We start from the raw sequence: 14,756 nt of genomic DNA, 5'->3' as shown, positions 1-14,756 counted from the left end.
TAGTGACAATCTCCTAGTTCTTGAAAATGTAAAAGGAGATTTTCTCTTCTTACTTTCACCTAAATATAGAAATTATTTTAAGAAACTTACCTTAATTTTTTTAACCTTTTAAGTCATGTATTTTTTTTTCTGCTGCAATTTTTTTCTTAGATGAACTTGACTTTGTTGCATTTCCCCCCTCAATCCCCTTTTTTCTTCTTCTACTTTTCTGCTAGTCTTCATTTAGACATCAATTGTCAAATTCATTTCATGTTCTTCCAGCAGCATGGTTTTGAACCTCTTCATTGGGTAGTCAAATTCCTGCAATTGCATGTGTGGGTATTGCATCCCAGATTCTCTGTGCAAATGACTGAATTACCCATTATTCTTTAGCTATAAACATGTTCAACTATGCTTTTGAGAAACTAAACATTCCTAAAAGTATTTCATACCTCTTCTTTTCCTTAGCTTTAATAATTTGTCACTGAAACCATGAAAAACCGTTGGTTCCAGTGGGAGGGTTTGAAAAAGCACCTTGGAAAGAATATGCCTTCCCTCTGGAAGCTTGAAAGTAACTAGTTACAAATAAATGAATCTTCTATTTTCTTTATGGAAAATTGAAAAGATGCTTCAAGCTGTGTTTATGTTAGATTTGGCATCACACTGCGTGTATTGCAGATACTGCAGAAGGAATCCTGTGTGAAATTACATGAAAAACAGTGGTAAACTGAATTTCATTTAAGTGAGTGTTTTCACAATTTAAATTTTGTTTCTGTTCGGTATTTATAAAAATATATATAGTTCAGAGCCTTTCCAGAAATGTAACAGAAGACCAGAGGAAACCACAACATAGCAATGGAGACCGCCCCGAGGTGGATGAGACTTCCTGGGAGGAGCAAAAATACATTTTGCTCTTGATCTTGTTATTCTATCCAGAATTGGTAAACACAAAGCCTTTTCATATTATTTCAGCATCTTCGGAATTTGGGGTAAGTTTTTTCAGATCTTGGATAGTTATGAATGCAAAAAAAAAAAAAAAAAAGCAGTGTTCATTTTCTCCTTTAATTCAACGGTATTCACCTCTGGGTTGTGAGATACCAGGCAGTAAGTTCTCAGTTCTTTAGATTCTTTCAATGTCGTTTGTCCACCCTCTGAATATCCTACTGCAACCCCGTGTTCTTTGCTCTTTACCCGTTCTTTCTCTACCGCCCCTAAAGTGTTCACGAGCTACTTGTCCGAGCGGGATGCCTGAAGGCAGCAGCGTCCAGTGCGTGGCCTGGTCATCCCGGGAGTCTCTGCTTGGGATTGGTCTAGGGGCCGCCACGCTGGAAAGCGAGCCGGAAGCTGCGCTGAGGGCCGGAACGTCGCCATGACAACGCCGCCCAGCGCAGGGGGGGCGGGGAAACGCGAGCGCGGACGTGCCTGCTCCCGACCTGCTAGGCAGGGGCAGCAGAGACCCGTAGCGTCGCCAGCGCAACGGCGCCGCGCGGCCTGCGGGGCGGGGAAACGCTAGTGCGGAAGGCGGGGCAGCCGAGGCCCGGAGCGTCGCCATGGCAACGGCGCCGCGCGCGGCCGCCGGAGGCTTGGGGAAGGGGGCGGGGCCTGCGAGCTGGGCACCTCCTCCCGTCCCACCGCCCAGCCGGCTCCTCCCACCCCCCGGGCCTGCTGCGAGGCTGCGACCTCTGCGCCCGCACGGATTTGAAACCTTTTTGTGGCGGCGGCGGCGGCGGTGGCGACGGCGGCGACGGCGGCGGCCGCTCGGAAAGCTTGCACGTAGGGGCGCCAGGTTCTCGTTTTTCCGATTTCCCCTCCGGGGTCCCCACACGCGGGTTCTCGGGTGGAATTTTGCGCGGGGAGCGGTCGCCCCGTGGGCGGGCCCGGGCCTCTCTGCAGGCCTGTGGGGCGGGCGCCGCGGGGGCTTCTGGGCGCGGGCGGCCGCTGCTTCGCGGGCGGACTGGAGTCCGGGCCGCGCAGGGCGGGGAGGTTCTGAGAAAGTTGGGGCGGGTCAGCATGTCCGGGTCTGGGCACCTGACGGGGTCGCGCCCGGGTCCCAGGCCGGCGGGAACACTTCCCCCCGCAGCCGGACGGCGTCCTGGGCCCTCGGGGTGAGGGGCGGCCCCCGGGAGGCCCGGCCCGCCGCCGGCCCGCTGGCCACGACCCAGTGTCCCGGGTCCGAGTGTCCGAGGGACGAGGGACGTCCATGCGAGCGGCCTGTGTGTTGAGGGTCGTGCGCCCTTCCTGTTTACAGGTGCGTGGACACGGGGTAGAAAAGGCCGGTGCGGGGGCACGAGCCGCCCCGCAGGCCTCAGGCTGCGGCCCAGCCGCCCCCCAGCCGTCACTGGCCCCCCCAGGCCTCGGCGTGCTCCCCCGTCTCCAGGGTTATGCCAGGGCGCGGTCAGTGTCCGGTAACTGTCTAAACACCCAAAAGGGCGAGCCGGGTGAAACAGGCACCTGTAAACCGGCTTCATGTACCGGAGGACGGTTTTCAAGTTTTGTGTAATGATCCGCCATCTATTTAAAGTATGGTTTGATTGAACAAAATTGACTTCATGCAACTTTGAGGAGTGTGTTTATTCGGGGCCTGATGTATGTGAGGTGTGTTCCTTGTTGAGCGGTGTGGCTCCTTTTCCGCAGGACCTTTAATGTTTGTGGCCCGCTTATGCTCTGCTGACCCCTATGACAGCGAAGCACCTTGAGAAGGTCTTAGCCCGTTTTGTAGCTGTCCACATAGACACAGGTTTAAAAAAAGACAGTGCCGGTGAGTTAAATAAAAGACATGAGCCAACTATACTATAGCTATAAGCAAGACTCACCCAGTTTACTTCCTTTTTTGCGTTTGCACTAATTTATGTGACTGGTAGGCACGCTCTAAGTATTTTAAACCTAAGTCAAAGATACAGCTTTCCTTATTTTTTTTTTTCAGCTTTCCTTATTTTTTAATCTAATAATTTAAATCTGCAATTCTAATAAATCGTAATAAAAGTTTTTGATTAGCTGGGACTAAGTAGATATAACCTACTTATAAGATGTAATTTCTGTAGCAAGAATTCCTTGAAAGTTTGGAACGATAACTTAATTTTTTTTTCATTTTGTTGGAGAATAAATAAGGGATAGGAAAAGCTGAGTTTTAGCTTTTACCAAGTATCACACTGATTCTTTATAGTGCTTTTAAAAAAAATGTGTACTCCAGTATTGCATGTTATTATAGCAATTATGATCGTCTTTCTACTTTTCTCCAACTTCTTTACTAGTTGGAGATATTGCTGATTCATATTTAAATGGCCAAGAGGTCAGATATGATGGATCTGAGAGCTAACGGTTTCAGAATTTTAGTTTGAGCTTTGTGTTTAATTTCACGACTTTGGGTCTTTTTACTGAGTTTTCGTTTCTCTAAACATTAACATCGCCTGCGTGTGTCAAAGATTTGTTGAGAGTTAGTGATTATTAGGAATCTTTTTGTCTAGCTACGGGTGCTCTCAGGCATATGTTAGAGTACGTGGGCAGGATGAACTGTTTAAGCCTGGAAATACACTTCCAGGTCAAAGCTGTGCTTAAAATTCTGGGTTTATGAGTTTCCATTTGTTTGTTCATCCACTTGCTTTTCAGCTTTATGATCTAACATCCAGCAGTGGTATCATAGCCTTCTGTTACCAGGTACATAACTGATGGAGTTATGTATGAATGCAGCTAGTTATTGTAGGAATGCAAAACAAAACCACGCAACCAAATAATGCCAAGCCAACTAACCAATCAGAAAATGCGCTTAAATAAAATTTATCTTAACCAAGTCTTGAATTTGAAATATGTTTCTTCTACTGTAATGCAGAAGGTACAACGACCGGTTTTGGTAAATAGAATTTAGGGCAATAGTACTTCTATTCTAGGGGACCTATTTGGTACTCAGAACAGAATTAAAAAACAAAACAAAACACAGGCATACCTTGTTTTATTGCGCTTTGCTTTATACGCTTTTGCGTTTTTTACAAATTGAAGGTTTGTGGCAGCCCTGCCTTGAGCAAGTGTACCAGTGCCATTTTCCAACAGTGTTTGCTCATTTTGTGTCTCTGGGTTACATTTTGGTAATTCTCGCAATATTTCAAACCCTCCACCCCCGAAAAGGTTACAAATTGCTGAAGGCTCAGGTGATGGATAGCTTTTTTTTTAGTAATAAAGTAATTTTTAATTAAGGTAAGTATGTACATTTTTTTACCATAATGCTATTGAACACTTAATAGACTATAGTATAGCGTAAACATACCTTTTATGTGCACTGGGAAAGCACAGTGTTCATGTGACTTGCTTTATTGCGATGTTTGCTTCATTGCTGTGGTCTGGAACTGAACCTGCAATATTTCTGAGGTTTGCCTGTATTAGGCATGTAAAAGTAAGACATTAATCCCTTTAGTTATTAGCTTTTATTTACCAGTCGATTGATTCTTCAGCTTCTATTATGTGCCGTGTAATGTGCTAGGTACCTACTAAGATGTGTCAGTCACGGTCTTTGCCTTTCAGGAGCAGCTCACAGATGGTGGCAGACCTGTAAATAGTACACAGATGTGTAAAAAAGAGGTAACAGCGTGATGAATGCCGTGGCACAGATGTGAGCAGTACACACTAAGATGGAGAGATGAGTCTGGGATGTGTGGGGCAAGCTCTACTCTGAAGTGATGTTTGAGTTGCATTTCTTGATGACTCCATGCAGTGGGACAGCCTGTGTGATCCTGTAAGGGCTTGGAGTGTTTGCAGAATGGCAGGGAGTTCACCGGTGGGACATGGTCATCTGTGCGCGTGTGTGCGTGTGCGCGCGTGTGTAGGGAGCTCAGAAGGCAAAGGCCCTGGCAGGCCGGCCTAACTTTGGGTTTGGATCCTGTCCCGTGGCAGTGGGCGGTGGAGACAGGAAGTGATGTGCGGAGCTTTGTACTTGGGACATCTCTGGTGCCAGTGAGGACTGAAGCAGGGAGAGTTAGGGTGAGTCGGCGGTGGGGAGGGCTTGCTCTGAGAGAGCGGCGGTGAGAATAGGCACACAGGCAGGTTCTGAGACCTTTCTGAGCGTTTGTTGCTGTGTTGGCTCACGGGGCTTAGCGAATGGGGACGGCGGAGGGGAAGGAGTCAGTGTGAAACAGCGAGGAGGCCCCTGACGGTGATGGAGGTCTCGGCGGCAGGGAGGACGGTCGGCGCTTCCGACGCGGGGGCGGGGGCGAGCACGTGAGGATGTGCTCCCGAGGAGGCGAGTTGGGCGGTGGAGGGAAGAGCATGCCGTTTTCCTCCCAGGAAGAGGTGAGCTTCCCACGTGGAGAGTCAGCGGAGCTGCAACGGCTTAGGGGCTTGGAGAGGGCTGGTAAAAGTTTCAGGGCTGCCTTGCGGACGGCGAAATGGGAGAAAACGGAGGATTCCGGTGGGACCTCAGGGCGGTGCCCGTTTTCTCCAGCAGACCCTCAGCTGAGGAGCGAAGGACGGTGTCGAGCGGTCGCTGTCGCTGTCGTGCGGAGTAGGGAGGAAAAGAGGCCGATCGGCCGGAGGGCATTTTGGTGGGCGGCAGCGATGCAGGGGGAGCGCTGGGTCCGGCCCGCTGGCGGGGGCCTCATAAGAGGGGCGTTGCGGGCGGGCTTGCGAGAGCCGTGGCTGGGAGCGGTAGCGTGGACGTCAGAGACTGCTTCCCTTCCCGGCACGGCTGCCTGCCGGCGCGGGGGGAAGATCCCCGGCAGGGCTCGTCGGGCCCCGAGGGAGCCGCCGGCCCACCGCCGCGAGCTGCGAGGGACGGCCGGCGGCCGGACGCGGAGGGGCCGGGTCCAGGGCCGTCCGCGCAGGGGCTGCTGGTGTTGAGGTGGGCGCCCTGGTGAACGTTAGGGGCCCGCTGAGCAGAGGGAGGGCGTCTGTGGAGCAGGGCCGCCGCCGAGGCACACCGGAGCCTTTCCCCAAACGTGTGGTTTGTAAACCGGCCAAATGACAAATTGGGGACCGTGCATAGCGTAGAGATGGTGCGCATCCTTACCAAGGCATTTCGAACCTGAGAGGAACATGTGGACTCGGGTATATTTTTAACGTAAGAAATTTTGTCAGAAGCTCTGTGTCTGAGTTTGGGGGTCCACTCCCTTCATTTTCAGTGGTTTTCTTCCTGATTAGGAAGAAGTACGAGGACCAGTATTTTACGTTTTTTGATGGAAGTTAAACCTTTTACATTACGTACGGTTAAAATCGCTTTCTTGGTGTTGCAGTGTGATGAATTTTTACACAGACTCAGAATGGGTTTTTATGACCTCGGGCGCAGAAGGCGCGGGACAGTCGCAGCGCCCCGTGTGCTCTCCTTGCGCCCCAGTGCGCCACCGAGCTGTTCTGTGTGCCTGTAGCTTTTGCCTTTTCGGGGATGCCGTACGAGTGGGTGTCGTCGTACAGCACGCGGCCCTCCGGGAACGGCGCCTTGCGCGTCGCGTCCTCGCGCATGGACGCTCATCCGTGTGGCGGGGCCAGTGGGCGCTTCCGTCCTCTCTCTGCCCGAGCGCTGTTTCGTTGTGTGGCGAGGCCACGGCGGTTTATCCATTTCCTGGGGGAGGGACACGTGCGTGTTTCCAGGGTTTGGTGGCTATAGAAGAAGAAAGCTGCTAGAAACATTACATCCGGGTTTCTGTGCGAATAGAGATTTTGCTTCTCCTGAATAGATGCCCAAGAGGGGGATTTCTGGCTCCTCCGCTACGGGTATGTTTAACGGGGTGGGCGATGGCTAACCTGTCTTCCTGAGTGGCTGCACCGCTCTGTGCTCCTCCCAGCAATGCGTGAGAAGGCCTCTCGCGCTGAGCCCTCAGCAGCTTTGGTGGTGTTTGCCTTTTTAATTTTAGCTGTCCTAATAGGCAGGTAGTGATATCTCATTGTGGTTTTAATTTGCATTTCTCTGATGATTAATGAGGTTAAGCATCTTTTTCACGCGCTTACTTCTCAACTGTACATCTTCTTTGGTAAAGGAACTAATTTTTTTTGCTGATTACTTTTATTGGGTTGTTTGTTTTCTTATGGTTTAGTTTTAAAAGTTCTTTATGTATTCTTGATATAGGTCCTTTCTGAGGTAAATGATTTGCAGTATTTTCTCCCAGGCTGTAGCTTATCTTTTCAACTCCTGGAAAGAGTTCTTTGCAGAACAGAAATTTTTCATTTTGATGCAGTCCAATATATCAATTTTTTCTTTTACAGGTAGTGCTTTTAGTGATATATCGAAGAAATCCTTGACTAACACCAAGTCATGAAGATTTTCGTCTATGTTTTCTTCTAAGAGTTTTATAGTTTTACATTTTACACTTAGGTCTGTTATTTATTTGGAGTTAATTTTTCATACAGAGTGAGGTTATTTGTTTAAATTTTTTTATGCATATGGATCCCCAATTGTTACAGCATCGTTTGTTGTAAAAACTATCATTCCTCCATGAATTGTACCTTTGTCGAGTGTCAGTTGTCCATATTTGTGTTGGTCAATTTCTGGACTCTCTAGTTTGTTCCATTGGTCTATGTGTCTTATCCTTTCACCAATACCATATTGTCTTGACTACTGTACTTTTATAGTGCATCTTAAATCAGGTAATGTGAGTGTTCCAAACTTGTTCTTCTTTTTCAGGATTGTTTCTGCTATTCTAATTCCTTTAACTTTCCACGTAAATTTTAGAATCAGCTTGTGTATATCTACAAAGAATACTGCTGGGATTTTGATTGGAATTGCATTAAATCTATAGATCAATTTGGGGGTATTTAATACTACCTTTGATCTCTTTCATGAGTCTTGTAGTTTTCAGCATACAGATCTTAATATTTTAATTTTAAATCTTTTACAGGCTGAATTATGGAAATGGGAAGCGAAGAAGAAAAATGGGAGAAGCTGGATGCGGAATTTGATCACTTTGTGGTAGATATGAAGCCCTTTGTTCTAAAATTACCCCATAGGTCAGGTAAGATTATGTTTGAAAATTACGTTCTTAAAATTAATTTTTTTCTTTGTATTATTTAGTCAAACCCATGAACTTTCAAAATGAAAAGTGGATTCATTTAATAACAGTTTTCATCTTAAGCTGATAAAGGATTGTTTACCTTGAGCTGTTGGAGGGTAAACAGAAATTTAGTCATGGTGAACTACTGAACTGTGGAAAGGTATTATTACTGTGAGACCGCTTCTCACAGGTCATGAGCTTAAATTGCATGGGTCTTTAAAGTTGGCTGTAACTGTTTTTTCCTGTGTCTTTTTCCTCCTACCATGAAGATGGTTCTTCTTTCAGGAGCCTACTGTCCACCTGTCTCTGACCCTTTTGTTTATCAAAGCAGAAAAGAATCTGTTAGTCTTACATGCTCATTGGTTGACTGACTAAAATCAAGTGTGAATGCGTTTTTGTTGGCATCTTGTCTGCAATTCCTAACCTTTTCTCCTCTGTGAGTCTTTGTCTCAACTAAAAAAGGTTTATCAGAGAGCAGTTGAAGAGAGTTTGAGGGGCAGGGAAGACCCTCTGAGTCATAGTAGGCGTAAGGCTGGCCGTAAAGGTAAATCTGATTTGGGAGCTTTTGCGAGGAGGGTTCGGAGTGGGACCAGGAGACCGGCTTTTACCCCCGTGTTGTCCAAGTCCCCTGTTTCTGTGAGGTGTCTGAGTCAACTTCATATTCAACATGAGGAGCCGACTCAACGTTAGATCTTTATTTCAGGGAGCTGCACTGGGAAGAGGGAGCGCAGTGTAGGAGTTACGCGTTCTGGGGTCACCCATCGTACCAGGCAGGGCCTGCAGCCTGTCCGAGTCCAGGGTGGCTTGGCATGGTCTTCCCTTCACGCCTCTTCCTCTGCCTTCTTCTCTTGCCTTGTTGGATGGTAACCTCTTCTTTCTTCTTCTGCTTTTCTTAAAATGAATATTTCCTGTCCCGTGGCTCATTCACGATTAGTTGAATTAGTATTTAATGATATTTCTATACTGTGTCCTCTTCTGATACTCAGTGCCTTTTTTTCCTTCTTGTCTTAGATCTGCTGATTAGCATAAGTGTATATTAAAATCTCATTATAAATGTACTTCAGACTATCCTCATATTTCATCTTTTTTTTTAAAGATGCAGTATCACTTTTTAAAAATTAATTTATTTATTTTTGGCTGCATTGGGTCTTCGTTGCTGCACATGGGCTTTCTCTAGTTGGGGCGAGTGGGAGCTACTCTTCCTTGTGGCGCGTGGGCTTCTTGGGGTGACTTCTCATTGCAGTGGCTTCTCTTGTGGAGCACGGGTGCTAGGTGCGCGGGCTTCAGTAGTTGTGACTCGCGCGCTCTAGAGCGCAGGCTCAGTAGTTGTGGGGCACGGGCTTAGTTGCTCCACGGCATGTGGGATCTTCCCGGACCAGGGCTCGAACCCATGACCCCTGCATTGGCAGGCAGATTCTTAACCACTGCGCCACCAGGGAAGTCCCTCATCTTCTTTTAAAAAGGGATTTGGGGTACATAGAATTGGATTAATTGTGATCTTTGGTTCATGACTCATTGTCAGTATGTATTGGTACATCCCTGACCCTCTTTTATGTAATTAATTCATAATGAATGCTCAGACACTCACATCCCAGTCAAGAACCTGAACATTCATAATAACTTAAATTTCATTATAGTTAAATTCTACTTTTGATAATGGTTTTCGCCATTATTTTAAATAGAGGAATTAATTTTTTTCGCTAGCTGGATTGTTGTACTCACCGACTATTATATGGATCTCAGTTTGCTGCAGGGCGTATAAACATATAGTTTGAAAAACTGTTTGCTTAAGTTTATCCGCTTTAGTTTGTATTTTCTTTTTGCACAAAGTACACCTGATATTTCAAGAAGTTTGTTTTGTGATTATATAATTTTCAAAGCTAAAAATACAGAAGTTATTTAGAGACTACCTTTCATACATGTAGTGATAAATCCAGTATGAGCAAAGTGGTAAATCTGCCCCAGGGATTTTTGTAGGTAAAACAATAAATGAATATGACCTTTAGAAACTAAGACATTGAAGCAGATTTATGATTTGTGTTAGATATATAATCCTCAAATTGAGTTAGACTGATAAAAGATTAATGTCAAAATGGTTTTCCTGAGACCTAAAAACAATTCTGTGTCGTGGTAAGATAAGATAATCAATAGGTCGTTATATGTGGATTAAACTGTGCTACATTTTTAAGGTAGCTTTTAAAGGGATAATTATTTTTCAAAATTACATGTAAATATGTAACCCTCAATTGTTTTTAGAGAGGTTAAAAGAAATTCCTAAATAAATCATCCACAAATCCCTGAAGATTACCAGTTTAATAAATAAAACATTTGAGATTCAATTTTAGATTAGGTTTAAAATGCTAAATAAGATTGCATTCTCTCTCTCTTGGTTTGTGTAATGAGAATTACAGAAAGATTTTTCAACACAACGGAAATTATTTTAGAGATGGTTTTACAGCAACCTTTTTTTTTTTTAAACATCTTTATTGGGGTATAATTGCTTTACAATGGTGTGTTAGTTTCTGCTTTATAACAAAGTGAATCAGTTATACATATACATATGTTCCCATATCTCTTCCCTCTTGTGTCTCCCTCCCTCCCACCCTCCCTACCCCACCCCTCCAGGCGGTCACAAAGCACCGATCTGATCTCCCTGTGCTATGCGAACAGCAACATTTTTGTCTCAGATTTATTTGGTAGCAATCCTGAGATCTTATTACTAGTTTAAAGTTAAACTCTAGACCAGGGTGGGTTGGCAAACTGTAGCCCCTGGGCCACATCCAGGCTGCTGCCTTTTTTATAAAGTTTTATTAGAAAACAGCCATAACCATTTGGTGACGTGTGGTGTGAATGGTGTGTGGCTGCTTTCATGCTACAGCGGCAGAGTTGGGTAGATATCATATGGCTGCAAAACCTAAAATATTCGCTGTCAGCCAATCCCTGCTGCAGACTAGAGCAGATGTTTTATGGGTCTTTAATGTAATGTTTTATTTTTTGAAAACTCAAGTCTCTAACAGCTCCTGTGTATTTCTAGAGCGGCAGAGGTGTGCACTTTGGATTAGAAAACTGTGTGAGCCTTCAGGAACAGGAGCAGGGGTCACAGGCAGGAGGAATCGGAATCTGTACGCAAAGCTCTTACTACACATGCTCAGGCGAGGGGCTCTCGAGGGCCCTTTCACTCACCGCCCTGAGCCAGGGACGCTGAAAACTTTACCTTCATACATGGTAGGTGTCTTTGACCAAAAGATGCATTCGTTTGTTTCTCTAAAAGTGTCAATTTATCATCCCATTTGGGAATGGTCATATTATTAAGCTACAAGTCCTAGAAAATATGTTAGCTAAAACTATTTTTTTGCTCCCTGATTCAGTTTTTTTCCACCTTGAATGGAAATCAGATATTGAGCTCTAATGGAACCATACTTAATTGATTTAGTCATCCTCCAGTATTCTACAATATTTCTAAAAACATTAAAATGAATTTTTATTGGGCCTTAATTTTCCACTAATTTTCACTGGATTATGTAATAATTTATGGATGTCAGTAAATTCTAGTTTATTAAGCTCTTCTGTATGTATTATTTAATGTAACGAGAGGTTGGATTGAATTACTTTTTTTTAAAGTTTTTTAGAAAAATTTATTATTTATTTATTTATTTTTGGCTGCGTTGGGTCTTCGTTGCTGCGCGTGGGCTTTCTCTAGTTGCGGCGAGTGGGGGCTTCTCTTTGTTGCGGTGCGTGGGCTTCTCATTGAGGTGGCTTCTCTTCTTGCAGAGCACGGGCTCTAGGCACCCGGGCTTCAGTAGTTGTGGTGCGTGGGTTCAGTAGTTGTGGCTTGCGGGCTCTAGAGCACAGGCTCAGTAGTTGTGGTGCACGGGCTTAGTTGCTTCGCGGCATGTGGGATCTTCCTGGACCAGGGCTTGAACCCGTGTCCCCTGTATTGGCAGGCGGATTCTTAACCACTGCGCCACCAGGGAAGTCCCAGCCCATCTATTCTTTTTTTTTTTTTTTTTTTTCTTTTTGCTGTACGCAGGCCTCTCACTGTTGTGGCCTCTCCTGCTGCGGAGCACAGGCTCCGGACACGCAGGCTCAGCGGCCATGGCTCACGGGCCCAGCCGCTCCGCGGCATGTGGGATCCTCCCACACCAGGACACGAACCCGTGTCCCCTGCATTGGCAGGCGGACTCTCAACCACTGCGCCACCAGGGAAGCCCCCATCTATTCTTAATGACCGAAGGTAGAACATTTTCTGAAACACATGCAGATGTTGAAATATGAGTGTATTGTATCATGCTTTCCCTTTCACACTCATTTTATGGAATTGTAGGAAAGGGCTTTATTTTACTAATGTTAATAATGTAAAGGCCTAGAGACCTGTCTTGGATTTTTCATCTAGCTTGTGGGATACTGCAGGATGACCAGAAACTTTTATTTCTGGTTTTTATTGATTTTGGTTTCTCTGCCTACTGATGTGTGCGTGTGTGTGTGTGTGTGTGTGTGTGTGCGCGCGCGTGCAGAGTAGTTAATGATCACAGAAAGAAATAGGAGAGCACATGATTTAAAAAGAACTTTTCACTTATCTTTTCATACAGCTAATATTCCTTTTGTAATATAAATCATTATTATCAGATGTATCTGTCATGTAATTTTATCATTTATCAGATTTCTTATACAGTACAACATAACTAAAATGTAAATAAGTTATCCATTTTATGTATTTTAATATTTCACTGAATGATACATTTTTATATATTTTTATGTAATTGAATTTGAGTATTTGAAAGGTTGTCACTAAACTTGATGGAAATCTTAACTGATTATCTCATATAGTACATTTTGAAAGAATAATTTTTCTAATTTTTAAAAATCAGTCCATCTATTTTGATGAACCAAATCCAGCACAAGCCAAAGGATTGTCCAGCCCAGAAGGATTACCAGACTGGGTGATGGGCGAGCTGGGGAACAGTGAGCACAGACTCAGCGAGTCACGGACGCTCTCTTCTGGAGAAGATTGCTCTTTGGTACAGTCGCCGACCCATGTCCAGAGGTACGCCATGAACTTGGGGTTTCAAGTGTGTTTCATTATTTAGCCCATCTTTGGAACTGGTTAGTACATTCCATTTTTCCATGTTTTTTTTATGGTAAGCAGTTGGTTTACTTTATATTTTTGCTATGAAGTTGAGGGCTATGAAGGAATGTTGTATAGTTAAAGTAACAGTTTTGCTTTTCCATTTGTTGTATATTCAAGATTATAGTATGTTTTTAGCTGCTTTTTGGATATATGTTAAATATTTCTATCTAGTCCACTGCTTGGAAAGTGGTGCCTGAAAATCTTTAAATGACACAGTTCTCTGTTTCCCTTTATGACAAGCGTGAATTAAGGACATTTCACTGACTTCAACCAAATATAACATCCTCCATATCCATCTGGAAGCTTATGCTTGAACTTCTGTCCTTCCCCCTCATTGAACAGTGTTCGTTTTGATTTAATAAAACAATGAATGCAAACATAAACCCTATTAAACTGTGCTTTCTTACTAGAGTACTAAGCTTAAATAGGATTTTTAGTACAAATAAACGTGAACTTCTGAGTTTGTTAAGTACACAATAAAACAGTTGTTGTAGTATGACTTTTGGCCTTTAGGACGGATAGATTTAAATTGGACTTTTATCAGATTTTGAGTTTTACCTTTGGCACTGTTCCCTGGAATGTTAAAGTATTGGACAGTGTCAATTCATACATTACTCCTCACCATTCTCTTGGTAATTTTAATTTTTGGAATTTGAATAGGTTATGGATATGTAATCTTTCTTCTCTGCTATAATTTTTTTTGCTTTATTCCTTAAAAGATACAGAAATCTTATTAGTAATTTGAAGTGTCTTCGTAGTTGATATAGTCTGGTTATGTTTTTCAGACCTCAGGTATTATGGTGGAAAAGAACAGGTGAACAGAAAGCAAGAGATCCAGTCCATATGAAATTTTTTTATTAGAAAGGGGAAACAAATTAATATGGAACAGGAAGAGGTGATATAATTAAGGACATGTTTCGGAAGAGTGAAAAGGAATGAATAGATGAGTCCAAAGCAGGCGGTGTTAAATACTAATTTTTGCCTTCCTAGGAGATTCAGAAGCAGAAGAGGTGTGACTGGAATTTTTGTTAGCTGTGTAGCAGTAAGTTGGGGTGTAAGGAGATTGTGGTCTCGTTACAGAGACTGAGGCAGGGACAGTGTTCTTCCTGTCTGCACGGTATTTCCAGTGCCTGGCTCTGGGTGGGCACCTGTGACCAACGGTATGAGTCTTAGTTTTTGGTGAGTGCCTACATGAGTCAGTGAATGGGCTGTTAGGCACTGCCACACATTGAATTTATTCTGGACACAGCCTCTTTGAGGCAGGCATATTGTGGCAGAGAGAATGGCTCATAAGGATTTGCAAAAAGTACTGTTAGAAAAAGTTGAGGGAAGGATAAATTTTAGAAGAAGTTAAGGGATGTGTGGTTATAGGCTACAGAGATGCCCTGTTTGTGTCCTAACCTTTTTATATTTTTAACAATGCAATTAGTAAAGGCAATGAAGGAACTGGAAAAGGCAAGTCTCTTTCTAGTCAAGTGTTAGAATTTCACTAAGGCCAAGGCCAAGTAGGGCTGCAAAAACAAAACTTCTCAGGGGTATCTTTACTTACATGCTTCTCTTAACTTGATCTATTTAAAAATTTTAATTTGCATGTACATTAATTAACAGATATTTGTAATTTTATGTACATGAAGGCACTTAAAAGTAAAACTAACATTTACTTCATCTAAAGGCAATACAAT

The 14,756-nt window shown here is 44.0% G+C and overlaps 1 protein-coding gene across 13 annotated transcripts in view; it reads left to right on the top strand.

The window, feature by feature from the left end:
* Window positions 1-1,633: 1,633 nt before the first annotated feature.
* CEP112 (centrosomal protein 112) overlaps window positions 1,634-14,756 on the top strand; it is a 416,092-nt gene continuing 402,969 nt past the window's right edge. For 4 of the 13 annotated variants that reach the window (XM_060134197.1, XM_060134198.1, XM_060134199.1 and 1 more), the window contains exons 1-4: window positions 1,634-1,752; window positions 7,794-7,907; window positions 10,981-11,171; window positions 12,815-12,990. In XM_060134197.1, the coding sequence (XP_059990180.1) occupies window positions 7,802-7,907; window positions 10,981-11,171; window positions 12,815-12,990 (473 nt within the window). In that variant the 5' untranslated portion in view covers window positions 1,634-1,752; window positions 7,794-7,801. Of the gene's footprint in view, window positions 1,766-1,970; window positions 2,228-4,909; window positions 4,948-5,140; window positions 5,257-7,793; window positions 7,908-10,980; window positions 11,172-12,814; window positions 12,991-14,756 lie in introns of those variants that run through there. The other 9 variants (XM_060134195.1, XM_060134200.1, XM_060134192.1 and 6 more) reach the window with 9 other exon arrangements.

Source organism: Lagenorhynchus albirostris, chromosome 20, assembly GCF_949774975.1.
Source record: "Lagenorhynchus albirostris chromosome 20, mLagAlb1.1, whole genome shotgun sequence".
Classification (NCBI taxonomy): domain Eukaryota; kingdom Metazoa; phylum Chordata; class Mammalia; order Artiodactyla; family Delphinidae; genus Lagenorhynchus; species Lagenorhynchus albirostris.
This window is presented reverse-complemented; position numbering and strand designations above follow the sequence as displayed.